The 16,295-nt window shown below is 41.5% G+C and overlaps 1 protein-coding gene across 1 annotated transcript in view; it reads left to right on the plus strand.

Annotated features, from left to right (window-relative positions):
- Positions 1 to 7,916, plus strand: part of DCAF5 (DDB1 and CUL4 associated factor 5) — a 67,028-nt gene extending 59,112 nt beyond the window's left edge. Inside the window, exon 9 of the mRNA XM_058806561.1 lies at positions 5,782 to 7,916. Coding sequence (XP_058662544.1) covers positions 5,782 to 7,590 — 1,809 coding nt within the window. The 3' untranslated portion in view covers positions 7,591 to 7,916. The remainder of the gene's footprint in view (positions 1 to 5,781) is intronic.
- Positions 7,917 to 16,295: the final 8,379 nt, after the last annotated feature.

Genomic DNA, 16,295 nt, shown 5'->3' on the forward strand with positions numbered 1-16,295 from the left:
CTAGACTGACCTGGCAGAATAATGGCTCAGAAGGCCTTCAATATCTTTTGTATGTATTTGTGCACTGAATCAATTCAACATACCTTTTCTGTGACTTCCAGAGGAAGAACTCTTAATACCCTGCACAACATCTTTCTGAATCCTTTAACAATGTACAGTATTTTTAGAAAGTTTTTATCTTTTTCTGTGGAACTGAAAGAGATAAGAAATTTTGTTAGGTTCTGAAATTTTCTTTCCTTAAGGAAAGACAGTCAATATTGTGGGAGCAAGGCAAAACCAGTTTTGTTATTTGAGGGTTGGGAAGGCAAAGGATTATGCTACAGTAATGTGATTTGCATTCTGCTGCCATAGATATTTTGCTATAATTTAGGTCTACCAACAGTGTAGAAAAAACCACAACCATTTAATTTTGAAGTAGGATAAAAAGAACTGCTGTTGATCCCAACTATTTGTTGAATGACTTCATAAAAGTCTTACCTGTATATGGCTATAAATAATGTTGTTAGAATACTGTAAATGCTTTTGTCAGGTACAAGCTGACAGCATGAACTTGTCCTGCAAAGGAGTGTTTTAGTGATGTACAAGTTATGGACCAGAACTGACCCAAAATCCTGGGACCATGGCTCAATACCCCGCTGCATTGCTTGTTTTACAGCTAGTGTCAGCATTTGGATTCTGACTTTCAGTTCAGCTTTTTCCTTCTCTTCTGTCCTCCCCTGGTACTGCAGTCCTTTTCTCTTCATCTCTGCTGCCTGCCTGACAGGTTTGATCACAAATATATTAAATACAGGCTTTGAACAAAAGTGCATTGAACAGTCTTAGCAGCTCAGTGATTTTTCAATTTCCAAGCAGTCAAACAGCCACTGTTTTAACAACAGTTTTGCCAGAGGCATTTCTTTTTTTTGCTTTGGGAATTTGATTCATGCAGCCTGAATTCTCCCTTTTGGATTCTAGATCTGCTGACCCTTCACCCTGTGAATCCTTCCTGCATGAGTGTGCTTAGACTGTTGGATTAGCATTGGTACAAACATCCCCTGTGTTGCTTTTGTGTACTTCTGCTAGGGTTTTGGCAGGGCATGTTTTTTGCCTAGTGATTAAAAGGTTAGTTTGATTAAGGCTGCAGTCACAGGTTGTGCAACTCTTTAAAAGACACCTCTGCTTGAGTGCTTCCTTAGAAGAGAACTCCTGTGGTGTCAATTTGTGTGCAGTGGAACTTGGGCAGCTGCTTTGAAGGAACTGAATTCCCCAGACATTTCAAGCTAGAAACAAATTAAGGGAAAGGTGTTTAATGTATTAAGTTTATTGGCCAGCCAGAACTTCTTACCCTTTTTTTGTGTGTCCTTTTGTCTCAGCTCGTAATGTGCCTTGTTTGGGGCTCAGGTTGTTCCAGTGCTCATCTCTTCATTCTCTAAAGGTGATTTCACTCTCTAAAGATACTGCTTCAGTGCACAGCAGTTTGCAGGTGACTGTATAAAGGTGGTTTCTTCTTCATTTCAGCCACTTCTGTGGGTAGGTTGGAGATGAGTAACTGCCACTAGCAGAAGGGCAAGACAGGAAAAACAGCACCAGGGGGGCCATTTATTGCATTAAAAACTGCTGGGAACACAAGTTTTTCTTTTGCATGGCTATATTTCTTTCCCCTATATAAGTGCTTGATGTGCTTGCTCAGAGAAATTGAGGTGACAGGAGAAAGAACCATAAATAAAAATCATAGTTAATTTTTTATGTTTTCTTATTTTATTCCTTTTTGTTTATTTGTTTCAATCACTTGCTTAAAAAATGTCCCTCTTTTTATTATCCCTCAAGTACCTTCTAAAACCCTTTCTGGAATTAAATCACAGAAGATAACTTCACTGTGGTTGGTTGCAATTGAAGAAACCATTGTAGAGACATGGTCATGTGCTAAAAATGTGGATGCAAGTAGTTGTTTGTCTGAGCTCTTAATTTTTAGAGTAGCTGGCCTAAATTTAGTACTTCAAGAAGGGAGGAACTGATAGCAGCACCATCAAGCTATTCAATAATTACATGAGCTTCTATCAACACATTTGCTATTTTAATGCTGATTGCAAATGAGATACAAATTCATCTCAGGCCTACAGAAAAGAGTAGTATTGACAAAGATGATTTTGATGTTTGTGGTTATGTTTTTTTTGCTTTAGTTTTATTTTGTTGTAAAGCACCCTCAATAATACAATTCAGTAATTCGATGGTTTAGGGTTTGATTTCTGCTGGGACCCAACAGTCTCATTAACAGAAGATATTTGGAGCCCTGACTCCAGCCAGTGTGTGGTGGACACATCAACCCAGATGAACTGTTCATTGCCCTTCATTCACTAAACTTCAGTAAAATTGTATGAAGAAGTACAGCTGCAAACTAAAATAGTCATTTGCATCAAGCACTTACCAAAAGGGCTAAAGCAATATTAAACAGAAAAATACCACTTTGCCCTCAGTTAAGTGTGCAAGACATTGGGATGTGCTGGCAGGAAAACAGATTGCATTGCAGAAGAAATAAATGTGACATTCCCCCTGATGTGTTGGGCTTAGAGGAGGGCTATGGGGAATTATGCAGTTAGGAGACAGTTCCAGGAAAGATAAAAATAGATTAAATACATAACAATTTTCAGAAAAAAAATTCTGATTTGTATTGAAAATGGAGTATTGTGTAACAGCACAACTGTTGTGGGTCCCATTTGTTTAAAAATTGTAAGTGTGTTGAAGATAAAGTCTATTTGCACACGTTGCTATGGTGACGGATTAATGTCATTGTGACTATCTGCCTCTGCCTAATCAGATAATCTAATATAAGTGGTTTTAATTATTCTCACGCTACAGGCATAACTTCTTTTTTGTTTTAAAATTTGGGGGTTTGCCACCCTGGAATACAAGTAATTCAAAGATGCTGTCAGTAGATATCTATTGAAGAAGAGAAGCAGTTTTATATTCTCATTTTCTGTTATTGTTCCTATTTTTATCTCTGTACTCAGGTCATCAGTGAGTAATATTCATCTCCTTAATCTTCTGACAGAGAAAGAACTTCTTAATATATTGTTGCTTTAGAGGGTTGATTTGCCAACTTATTTTCTCCAGTTTGATCACATTATTCCTCAACATGGCATCAGTCAGAGGATGAGAAAAAGGCAAAGGCATTCCATTTACAAAGAAGCCCATTTCAGATGCCACAGAGAGCACTGGATCAGTTGATAGCAATTTAAAGACTTCCCCTTCTGCCAAGGATAGATTCCTAGTCTGATTTCTTTCTGTGACTCTGGCAGGCCTTCACACTCCCTCATAACAAAATATCTAAAATGCAGGGATATCATTCTCCAGAGACAACTGATCCCATACAAACAAGGTATTCATCCTGAATTCCCTTGACTTCTCTTTATTACTTACTTCTCTGTGAACAAATCTCTCTTGGAAGGGAAGGCCTCACTGTGGACTCTTTGTAGCTGTTTTTTTCTATATTTTATACTGCTCTGGTTGTGCTGATGCTTGCAGGGAGAGCAGAAAGATGTGGTGGTGCTACCAAGGATGTAGACTATCTCTGTGCATGCTTTTATGTACCTTTTTAGATTAATTTCATGACAAACAGACCTTTCTCAGAGAGACTTCAGAGCAGACTACCTCTCCTCCACTTATATTGGTTCATACCAGATCTAAGCATTTTCTAATTCTCTTGCTTAAAAAATAAAAAAAGCCTTTCTAAAGCCTAGTGATCAGTCTAACACTGCTAAGATTATTTGAGGAAGGGGGCAAGCCAGCCTGCCTGTCTAAGCAAGTAGAGTTCTATTTTTCTATTAAAAAACATTATGTATCCACAAATCAATCTCTCTCATGGATTCATTGAGATAATGGTCTTTCCTATGTTGTCTTTAGGAAGTGGAGCCTGGGAAATTGAGGATGAAGAGTGATTCTTTCTGTTCTCTTGAGTAGTTCAAAATAGTTTGGTTGCTGAAATTCTGTATATAGTAGGCTTAGACTGGGTTTTGTTATCTTCATCCAAACATGATGCTTGTCTTTTGGGTTATGTGTCTAGTGAGTGCAGTGCTGGAACTAAGCAACAAAGAACTGTCTTCATTCTGGTTTCAAGTGTCATATTAAAGAACTGCACTGGGAGAGAATTTGGTGAAGTATTGCAAATAATAAAAAAGCAATTAAATACCAATAACAAATATACCTTGATGTTGAGATCTTCCTAGAAACAGCCTGATGTAACACAATATAAAGTTCCTTTCCCTTTGCTCTGAAAGGCAGCTTGATGATTGTCTGCAGAAGAAAGTATATCTACAGCTTTTTAATTTTTGAATAGTGTTTCTTTTATCAATCTAGCCAGATCATATGTGGAAGCTCTGTTAACCATAAATTACAGAGAATGCAAAGTAAAAGCTTTTAAATTTGGGAGATTTCCAGAAAAAAGTTTACTTGTTCATCTTAAATCCAGCTGTTCTGGACAAATAGTTGCAAGGTAATTTATTTCATTTTGCTTCAATTATTAAAGGTGTATGGTTTTTTGGTACACTGTTGAAAATTTCAGTGAACACAGAGTAATTGGCATTGTTGTGGGCGTTTCTTATGTTGCTTGTTGTGGTAGAATCAGGTTATGTTGTGTGTGTTAATTAGGCATCTGTAAGATGAGTGCTGATTATGTCATTTATACGTGCAAACACTTTTTGTTAGCAGTTTTGTCTTTTGGAACAAAACTTAATTAATTTCTATTGGGAAAATTCTTAGACTTTTTTTCCAAACACTATCCCAAAAGTCCAACCTGGTATAGAGAGCTGAGTATAGAGAGCAGGTCTTTTATAAGCAGAACATTAAGGCATTGTTGTAGATAAGATACATAGTGGCTCTGCTTACAGTAAGGCATTGCTCATTCCATTAACCATTGATCCAAAGTGATAGAGGTTGTCCATAGAATGTCATAATCACATTGCCCTCAAATCTGTGAGTAAATCTGAGAAGGATGAGGACATCCAACTATTATGTTTGCTATGGATTACCAGTTTTTTAGGGATATTGGTAGAACTTCTATTGGAGCTTTTTTTCCCCTTTTCCTCTCCATACCAGGAAAATTGACTGAAGGACAGATGGACAGCATAGTCAAGACTGTTGCTGTTGGTGCAATCAGTAGACTTCAAAAGTAGCTTTCAGTAAAAATCTTCAAACTCTTCACCTATTAAAAGTGCTGCTGTGTCTTCAGAGGATGTTGGAAGATTTCTTTTCTTTGTAACTGTTTCCTGAAGGGAGTAGTGCAGCTCTACTTTTCACCTCCATGCATTCAACTCCCTGCCTGCTGATCAGGTGGGATTGACTACGTAGCTGGATGAAATGTTACTCTACACCACTAGCACCAGCAACTCTAGTTTCCTGGGAAACAAGTGCCTTCATTAGTGCTAAGACTGTATTGTAGGCAACAAACTATTCTTACTGCTAGTGAGTAAGCATTCCTTATTACATAAAAATAGAGCCCTGCAATTTGGGAGAAATTATCACACAATGAATTACCAAAATTATGGATAATTTGCAGTGTGAGAGCTTTTATATTCTGTATGGGTGAAGTAAATGCAGAAAAACCACATTTGTGAAGGGGAAGAAAAAAATCCTACAGCTCTGTAATACTTGTAAGTATGGTACAGAGGAATAAAAATTAATAAAAACAATCTGTGACCTGCAGTTATTCTGGGTATTTGAGCTACTGTTCCATTTCAAATGCTTATAACAGTTTATGAATTCAAATATATATGTTTGGTGTTTTTTTTTTTTTATTTTCTGTTACAGATCTGGAGTCCTTACAAGCAGCCTGACTGCACAGGGGACCTGGATGGTAGAATTGAGGATGACTCGCGTTGCCTCTACACTCATGAAGAGTACATCAGTCTTGTGTTGAACAGTGGAAGTGGTTTGTCCCATGATTATGCCAACCAATCAGTCCAGGAAGATCCACGGATGATGGCCTTCTTTGACTCTCTGGTGCGCAGGGAGATCGAGGGCTGGAGTTCTGATTCAGACAGCGACCTCAGCGAGAGCACAATTCTGCAGCTCCATGCAGGAGTGAGTGAACGCTCCGCTTACAGCGAGTCCGAGTCCTCCACCTCTCTGCATCACTCCCCACCACACGTGGCTGAAGAGTCTGAAGAAACTGCCTATAACTTACGGGCCTTAAGATCAACTGCATCCCCCTCAGCCAGAGAAGACATGGCTTCCCGTCAGCAGAGGCTCTCTGCACTGAGAAAGTATCAGGACAAACGTCTCCTGGCCCTTTCCAATGAGTCTGACTCTGATGACAATACCTGTGAGGCAGAACTAGATACAGACCTTTTCCCACGGCCACCATCTCCGAGTCCTGAGGAGAACGAATCCAGCAGCTCCAGCAGCAGCAGCAGTACAGAAGATGAAGAGGAGCTGAACGAAAGACGCACGTCGATGAGGCAGCGCAATGCACTGAGGCGCCGACAGAAGGTGCAAAAGGAGGAAAGGACTAGCACTAACACAGAGAGTGTAACCCCTTACATAGGTGAGGACATATATGATTACCCCCAGATCAAAGTAGATGATCTTTCTTCCTCTCCAGCTTCTTCACCAGAAAGGAATTCAGCCAACAAAGAAGTTCTTAAAGAAAGGACGTCCCCTTGTTCAGACAGTGAATCAGTGGAGAGAAAGATTTACAAAGCTTACAAATGGCTTCATTATTCTTACATATCATATTCAGCTAGTAAAGATGGTGAATCCTCTAGAGGAGATGGAGAAAGTGATGAAGGGAAACCAGGAACTAGTGGAAGGCACAGTGCAACGCGCTTGCTAACTAAGGAAGATGCTAGGAACTCAAGTTCAGTAGTTCCTCAGGGTTCCTCAGCTCTTTCTGCTGAAAACCACAAGAGAGAAAATTTAAAAGAATGTGGTGGGATAGAAAATTCTAGTAATGGTCAAGCTCATGAATGTGACAATCAGCGGTGGATGGAGGGTCAAGAAAACACATCAGAAGACACGAGCAGTGGAGGTGTAGAGCATTCTTTTGAGACGAAAAAGCTCAATGGTAAAGCTAACTGCAAAGGGCTAAATAGCTGTACCGAAGAACCTTGCATTCAGGCCACAGGACTTGTGGAACAGAAAAATAGTCAGAACTGTCAACCAGCACCAAGCCATCACTCACTGGTCCCTCCATTCTCCGCTGTTGCCATCTGTAGCATGTCAGGTCACTGCTCCAGAAACCAGACTGATGGCAGTGAGGAGAGGAGCTTAGACCCCTCCTGTGTTAACCACAATAATGGCCACTTGCATCTTCACCCTTCATGCTTCAACAACGGACAGAGTTTTGGAGAGCAGGAGTCTGTGACGCAAGGACTACAGATGCACTCAAATGCTGATAATGGCAACCTTGTACAGGTGGGTGTGACCTTGCACAGAGACTGCTGCCTGTCTGAAATGGACTCCAACAGCTACAATGTGAGCACAAGAGAGGATACTGCTGACCTGCATCCTGCGGGCAGTGAGAGCACTCAATCTCTTGGAGGACTGAAAAGACACAGAGCGGAGTTGGAAGATGCAGATTCAGAGAGTTCATCCTTAGAAAAGAAGTTAAAAACATGATAAATGCAAATGTCTGTCGTAGTGTGCACTCTCTCAGAAAGAAAAGGAAAAAGAAAGTATTAAAGGCACATAGAGCTTGGGTCTGAAACATTGCGTTTGATTCTCCATTCCATTCTTCAGTGGGTCTGTTTTAGATTGCCAGTGGTTCATGCTGTATAAAAATCCAACTTGCTCCTTAATGAGACTGAGTCTAGTGTACCCATACAAGGTTCTGTTTAAAGTAAATCCTTATTAAGATGGTTGACTGAATAATTCTTGTGTGAACATGTGTCATTTGTTCAGCCAGCCAACCAGGATAACTCCTTTAAAGCCTAATTGTTCTTCTGAAGAGGAAGTTTTCCATACTGACACTACATATTGCAGGCTGAAGAATGGTGGAATTAGATCACATTGCTGGTAGATCACACAATTAGGGTGTGTTTCTTATTGAGGAAAACAGGGAAGAAGTGTTTCTGGGCCCTTTATTCTCCTTCAGAAAGTAAAGAAATGCAACCATTAGGGAGGATATTTTCAGAACTGGATGGTATCTTCAGAGATGATACTTCATAAAGCACTTCTGATACAGTTCAGTGACATTTTTTTATGCCAACAGAAAAGCTATAGGAAATGAGCCTCTTTCCAAAATCAACTTTAGACTGTTCCCATGGTGACATTCAATTTTGTGGGCTTTTTTAAAGAAAAGAGCTGAATAACACAGTGTCATCACTATATAGAAATATGACTGTTGGCAAGAGGCAGGTATTATGCTGTAGACCTCATTCTAACCAAGGACTTTTAAAAATCAGGCATTGAAACATGCCTTTCTGTGATCTTAACACAAAGACATTCTTCTTCCTCATCATCATTATTATTATTAAGAATATGGTTCTGGGTGTTGGAATATGTCTTGGTTCTTCCCACCCTTCCACCATGTTCTTACTTTTGGGAAGCAGTAAGCCAAACAGAAAATAGCTGAAGTATGGATAATATAACTGATTCATGTTCACAGCAACATTTGGTAAAGTCTGAAAAATGCTTTTTTAGCAGTTTTTGCCGCCCAAAAAAGGTTGGGGTTGCAGATTTGGGTTGGTTTTCCACCACTGTGCTGCTAATATTTGAAACTGGACATGGGTAGATGTATTCAGCAGAGTTCTGCATATAAGGGAGAGCTTCAGAGAACCATCCCCACATGTGGGGAGCCTGGGTCTTCAAGTCTGGCAATCAGAACTTGAAAAGAGAACAGCTCTTCCTGCCAAGAACTGGAGTACTCTGTAGTGGACAGAGAAGTTTCTTACCAGGGCACTGTTGAATGGAGTATCTGGTAAGTCATCTCAATTCTGGCATGTGGAACTGGTGGAATTACTCTTGCTTCCCTAGAAACAAGCTAAGAGTAGTCACTGTGTGAAGGGAAAACAAACCATCTATACAGGACACAAAAACTACATCTATGTGCAACAGAGGAAGAGGCTTCTTTGGACCCCAGTCACTTTCAAAGGCTTTCAAGCCCATTGCTGACGAAGGGTTAGTTTATTTTAAGGAATTGGAAGTGTTTGCTTTCAATACAGTAGCAGTACATTGCTGTAGAGCAGTGGCCTCAGAATAATTATTTCATATCCACAACTCTTTAGGTACCTTAGGAAAGTAGGAAAAAGCCCTGTTAAAACATGATGAAAGTGAAGGAGCACTTCAGAAGGGATGCTGTGAGGGATATGTGTGGGAGGGAGAGTGAGGAACATGACCTGAAACATTGTCTTACAACTATTGTAAGTAGTCTGTCACAGGCTGTCTGCCCACACTGGGCCTGCCTTTCTAGGTGAGAAAGGCAAAGGGATGTTTGCAAACACAGGCAAAAGTGGCAATAAGAGCAAGCTCTGATACATTGTTACCTTACTGAAAAAATTGTTCTGTACTTACTATATTGTACATCCCTGCAATCAAGATCACTATAGGAGTGTTTTCACTAGTTGTACAAACATCTTACTGCAAATTCTGGGGTTTAGCCGAGATCTTGGTGTTGCCAAGTCAAAACTTTATGCTTTAAAAGTTCTTTACATTTGAAAATTTTCTCATCCCTCACTTCTAGTGAAGGAGGATCTCTACTCTTCTTTGACATGGTTGTCTTTTCCTGGTGTTCTCCCAAATGCCTGGTGGTCTCACTTTCTGTTTCTTTTGTTTGTTTTAAAAAGAAGAATAAAAGCTCCCAGAATTGGTGTTCCAGAATCACAGAATGGGTAAGGTTGGAAGAGACCACTGGAGGTCATCTAATCCAACCTCCCTGCTCCTGTACAGGCTCTGGGCTTAAAGGATTGCCGTGGTTTCCCCATAGACAACCTCCCATGCTGTCTGCATTCTTGTTATTTCTAGTTTCTGTCGGGCAGGAGGAGGAAGGCAAGCTATAATCTTTGCCTTCTGTTCACAGGAAATTTCAGTGCACACAAGAACTGCAGCTTCTGAAGCAGTGCATTCACCTCCTCACATAAATAAACATTATAAGCATTAGGCAGCTCCATTATGTGGTAAAGAGCCCCAAAAAAAGCAAGCCAGGAGGCAGCAGCATGTCCCTTCCAGGGAGCCAGCACTGAGAAGAGGTGCTCTGTGCAGGTTGCTTCACTCTCTCACTGATCCTGTGTATTTGCTCTCCACCCCCACATTGCTCGTCCTGCTGTGTGCCCACAGTTTCCATCTGAGTTTTGCTGTGTACTTGGAATTGTCACTCCCTACTTCTGAGGAAAGAGTAAACTGTTGGGTGGAAAATCTTACTAATTTATCGGAATAGATTTTACCTTCACTAATAATCTGCCGTGTACTTAAACCCAAAAAGGTTGTGTAAATATTGAACTACCCTGTTAGTCACTATTTGCTTACCATGCAGCTTGTTATGGCAGGAAATTTGCAAGTCCACCTTGTACAGTTCATGTCCAGAGAACCTTACCAGTGGGGAAGAAAAACCCTCCCTTACACCTCCCCAGAACATGTTAGACAGAGAAATACTGATTTTTTAAACCAAGTTCTTTCTTCTATTTCTACAAGGTCACAGACTGTATTTGCTTATTTCAGCTTTCTCTGTTTAAAGCTGACTCTTCCTCTGAAGAGCAAGCATGAGGCTTGTCTGGCCTGGGGTATTAGCTGCTTGTAGAGATGCAGGAGGATATGAGACCTATCAACCAAAGTTCATCTGAGGTTTTTCCAGCTCTCCAGTGAACATTTAACCAAAGCTGGTGAGTCTTCTCCAAGGTGGCTCAATGGAGATGACACTTTGCTGTTTAGAAGCAGCTTTCACAGACTGAGCATGAGCAGAAAGACACAGCTGCCTGGAGAAGGCAAGAGCACAGGTTTTTACCAGTTGCTTGCAGGAAATTCTGAAATCCAGTCTGTTTCAGCTGGAGTAATTAATGGGAAGGACAACTTATTTCAGAACCTTTTCTCTAAAATTTGCAGTGGATTTTTTCCTGCTAAGTTTCATAATAGAATAAGTGATTGAAATACGATCCTAATCTCTGCTTATAACCTATGTCACTTGGTAGCTGGGAAATTACTATTCCTCAAACATATATAGCAGATAAATGTGGTTAGGTTCTCTTCTGAGGTCTTGTACTTGCCTGCATTGTCACATTCTTGTGGTCTCTTGCTCACTGTGGCCATCACAAGCGGATGTGGCCTGATATTACTGAAGTCTTGGGCTGCTTTCATTTGCAGTTAATTTATTTTGCTGTTTGTGGAAGAGAGCTAGACCAGATTGTTGTTATTACCTCATTGAGTTAAAATGCTCTGTATTAGTGAGTTTTCATCTCCTTTTTACAGGCACTGGTACTGGCAGAGGTTGTACCCTGTACACCAGATGCTTTCTCTCATTTTGAGCCGCTCAGATTATCTGTGTGTCTTTGTCAGACCTGGGAAGCAGGATCTTGAGAGTACCAGAGAAATGCAAATAGCTGCAACAGCTGAATTACTGTGTGCACTTGCACATGGTTCTTCAGGAATTCTTCAATAAACTAATCCTAGCACATAATTTATAAAACACATCAGCACACTTCTGAAGCTGTGTCAGGATGCACTAATTAGCCCAGCTAATGCTCTGCTCTTAGGAGCAAGAACTCTGTTTCAAACATCTGAGAAAATGGCAATTCTCTAGGGGGAAAAAAAAGAGAAGAAAAAAACCACCACCACCCCCCTCTCAGTAGAAAACCCAAACCAACATCCCACTGGTTATAGCAGGCTCCAAGTTTGCCAGTTTTCTTCAGTGGTTGTGCAGATCAAAAGCAAAGAAATCCCAGATGTCAGTGTGCTCTGTGATCAGAGGAAATAATTTTAATTTGGTGTTTCTACTTCACCTGATTGAAGTCAAGAACTTGAACTTGGGCTTCCTACCTTTCACTTGAGCATCCAATGCATCAGCCTACTGTGTTATTCAGGATGGGGTTTGTTCCTCTTTTGTCTGGAATGCAAAGGCAAAAGGAAATAGAAACAGTTCCTTCCACAGTTCCTGAGTTCCAACACACAAACACCTGGAGCAGAGCCTTGAGCCCAGCCCTGCTGGTTTATGGTTTGGTGAGAAATTGCTGGAGGACCTTTTCTCCTTTCTCCACCTTGTGTGATCTCTGTTCCAGGGAGCAGATGGAGATGCTGACACAGCTCTGTGTTTAGCATTGTCTTGAATGTTGGGAGAATGGTCCTTTCCAAAGTGGGTGGTGTGGGTATGATTTTTTAAAATGTTCTTATTTTGTTGTAGACACATAATACCTACCTCCTGAGCTGACTGGCCAAGTCAGTGAGCTATTTGTTCTGGGATATGGCTGGCAAGCTCAGCTTTTCTGTCTCAGGGATATTTTCCCATTAAGTTCTAGTCCTTCATGGTCTCATCAGCAGCTCTGGCATTGCTTTGCATATGTAGGTTGGCACTGTTGCAGCTTTCAGAGCTGATCAGAGTTGTGCCTTTGCTGAAGCTGCTGTTTGCACTTTGGCTGCTTGGAGCTATGTGGTGCAGATGAGTAAAACTGCTCCTATAACCACCAAAAAATGCCAGTATTGGAACTTTTGAAGAGGAAGCAGGTCCATTGCAGATGGGCAGTGCCTCTGCCTAGCACTTCTGTGATTGGATGCTACAGGAGTTGCAGGTTTCCAGGTGTAATGTAGTCCCAGGACTGTATTTTACTTCACAAACCACAGCTACTTATTAGCAGCATTAACGGCTCCTAGGTACCTCCAGGGCTCACCTTCTGGCCATTCATAAATGGTCAAACCACATGATCTTTGGGAAGGTGCTACGTGTCAGTGTCCTGCTTCCAGAATAAAGGCTGAAACAAAAGTTGCTTCAAGGAAAGCCTAATGCATATTTTCAAAGAGCTTTGGCTTTAATTCAGCATTTGAGGTTAAGTACTCATGAGATACGTTTTGAACTCTTTAAAATTTGGCTGTGTGGCAGAAAAGGAAAACAGCATTCAGAGCTTCAGAACCGAATTCTGTCAGGAAATACGAAAGGAGTCGAAATGTATTTAAAAACAAACAAACAAGCCCCTCATACCCAATTAGATTTTGAATAGAAGTTCATTGCCTGCTTCAAAGAGTGACTTCTAAAAGTCTGAGCAATAAGTTAACAGAATTGACTTCTCACTCTTGAGTTTGACAGCTCAAACCCACTGATCTGAAGAAGGCAGAAAGTCACAGCCAGGCCTCACATCGCTCTCCTGACGGGCCTGCCACACGTTACCCAGTCAGGGTCCCTCTTCCACAGGCAGCCAGCGTGGCTGTCAGCAGCAAGGCTGCCCCAGGCTCTGCCCAGCTGATTCTGTCTTGTTTTAACAGCAGCTGTCTGGTTTAGATTCATATTGTCTGGGATGTGCTGAAGAAAACCCAAAGTGCTTTCCTCTAAGATCTTAGTTGATGTCTGCCTTTGGATCTTGGAGGGAAGGTCTGGGGCTGTGTTTCAGGGTGATCTTTATGCAGCCTATTAAAATGAGGAAAATAAATGCATCCTTGCAGGAGGAACAGAGGAGTACAAAACATGAGCCTCCTCTGACTTCTCTTTCCCTTCCTGAGATTTCTACGTCTCCTCCAGGAGTCTTGTACAATTTTCTCGTCTCTAGAACCTGGAGAGACTTCCAGTGTTGGGTAGCTAGAAAGCAAAAAGTGAAACTTCATAGCTCTGCTTCAGTGACACTTCCAGTATATTATGGCCAGACCTGGCATTTCCTGGCTTGGAATTATATCCTTGAACACAATTTTCTCCAAAGCATGAACAAAGTCTGTTTCCCACATATCCAAGCTTTGGAGGGAGAGAAAGGAAAGATGGTCTAAGCTCCAACAGTCTTGGAATTAAAGGATGTACATGTTTAAAGCTGGCTATAAGCCCCCTATTCCCAAAGTTTGTATTACACACACACCCCCCAACTCTGCAGTGCACTTATCTGCGTGCAGGGATAACAACAGCAGAAGTTCTGCATCTCCTTTAATTCAGGGACTGAGGGTGCTCCAGTCTGTCCGACAGGGCAGATCTCTAGTCTTTCCATAAATAAGCTTTTTTTAGCTCGTACATGTTTCTGATGATGTGGAAGATTTATTTTTGATCTGGGAAAGTCTGTAGCAATGTTTTGAATTCCTGAATGGCTGACTGAATGATAATCTATCTGAGGAACACTGGAAGCAATTTGCAGCCTTAGATGGAGATTTTTATTTACTTACACATACTTTTAAAGTCAAAACTTTTGCAGTTCGTCATCTAACACAAGGGCTCTTCACCTTTCATCTCCCCTCTGTTTTCCAGCTTTCTTCTTCCCTCCACTAATGATACAGATGCAAAAGGTACAGATCATTTGTGACCCATCTGCCCAACAGTTAATGAACCTGCTGGGACAGTAGACCATCTTGCTAGAGACACACAAATAGCAGCAGACAGCAGGAAAAATGGCTCATTAATCTATGCTCTGAAGTTGAAAATCTGCAAAAACATGGGAAGGTCTCAGTCTGAGTGACACATCTTGAGGTCTCCTACAGCTAGGCCTGAAATACCTTTGATGTTTCTCCAATTTTATGCTATAGTCTCCAAAGCCAGTGTTTGTTTCCAGCCCAAGGGTAAGCCTACTCTAATCTTACTCTTGCCAGATGAAAATTATTTCAGAACTTAAAGTCGGTGTATTGCTTAGCTGATTACATTTCTGAAGTTTAAACCAAATTAAATACTCAGCTGATCATAGTATACAATTATACTGCCTAAAGGGAAGGATTTAATTTGTCTACAGCTGCGAAACAAAAAAACCAACCCAACCAAGCAAACAAAAAATCCCCAAATATTTTAAACTACAAACTCTGAGTAAAAAGGAAGCTGATGGTTGCATAAGCAGCTGAGATCTGCTAGTAGGAAACTGCTGCAGAGGGGAAACCTCCAGGACAGAGGCAGGCAGTCCTGTGCTGTTCAACTTCCTGTGTGCCAGTTCAGCTTCCAAAGCCCATGGAAAGCTGATGCGTTTGTACTTGTTGACTCAAAAGGAAAGCCCCAAAAGGAGCAGCAGGAGTGTTTGGTGGTACCAGGCTCAAAGAGGGGTGCTGTGACTCCTCCTGTCATCAGTGGCTAGTGAGGGAGCAGAATCACAGCATGGTTTGGGCTAGAAGGGACCTTAAAGATCATCTCATTCCAATCCCCTTGCCATGGCCTGGGACACCTTCCACCAGACCAGGCTGCTCAAACCCCCATCCAACCTGGCCTTGAACACCTCCTGGGATGGGACATCCACAAATTCTCTGGGCAACATGCTCCAGTGCCTCACTACCCTCACAGTAAAGAACTTCTTCCTAATATCTAATCCCAACCTACCTTCCTTCAGGTGAAAGCCATTACTCCTTGTCCCATCACTACATGCCCTTGTAAAAGGTCCCTCTCCACATTTCCTGTAGCCACATTTCCCCTTAGTTTCTGGAAAGCTGCAATAAGGTCTCCTTAGAAACTTGTTCTCCAGACCGAACAACCCTAACTCTGAGAGTTTCAGCCTTTCCTCATAGGAGAGGTTCTCCATCCCTCTGATCATCTTCATGGGGCTCCTTGGGACTCACTCCAGCAGGCTGAGTCCTTATGCTCAGAACCCCAGAGCTGCATGCAGCACTACAGGTGGGGTCTCACCAGAGCAGAGCAGGGCTGGGGGGGAGAATCCCCTTCCTCACCCTGCTGGCCATAGTACCTGGTAACTCTTCCACAAAAGCATTGTCCCATGAAGGAGTGATTCACTGGGAAATGAGGGGCAGGGAGTTACCAGGACTTCAGTTCTCTCCTTCAGCAATTCCACTTGTTATTGCATATCACTTCGCTGGTGATATCAGGATGTGAAGAGCTCATTTCACTACTGCTGATAGCAGCATGTAATGGAGCACCTGTGGCTTCTTTCTACCCAGCCCTGACTTTAAATGCTTTATGATGTTACCCTGGAAAGTCCAAATACCACACTGAGACAGGTGGGTACTGGTGATCTGCAAATGAACTTGGGTTCAGGGGCAGTAAATGTACTAATGAAGCAGGTGTTTACAATTAGCAAACAGTGAAATGGAGAAGTTCACTGCAATAAATATGAATTAGATATAAGGAAATATGGGGAAGCAATGAGGGAAACAAATATCCTAAGGAGGGAAAAAAAAGAAGTACAGGGAAAGTAAGAATGTTTGGTCAAATTCAGATCAGAAGGAACCTGCTGTTTTCCCAAGAGCTGAAAGTGCAGTTTGTCTGCAGTAGCACAGGATGGGCA

Source organism: Ammospiza caudacuta, chromosome 6 (assembly GCF_027887145.1).
Source record: "Ammospiza caudacuta isolate bAmmCau1 chromosome 6, bAmmCau1.pri, whole genome shotgun sequence".
NCBI classification, from domain to species: Eukaryota; Metazoa; Chordata; class Aves; order Passeriformes; family Passerellidae; genus Ammospiza; species Ammospiza caudacuta.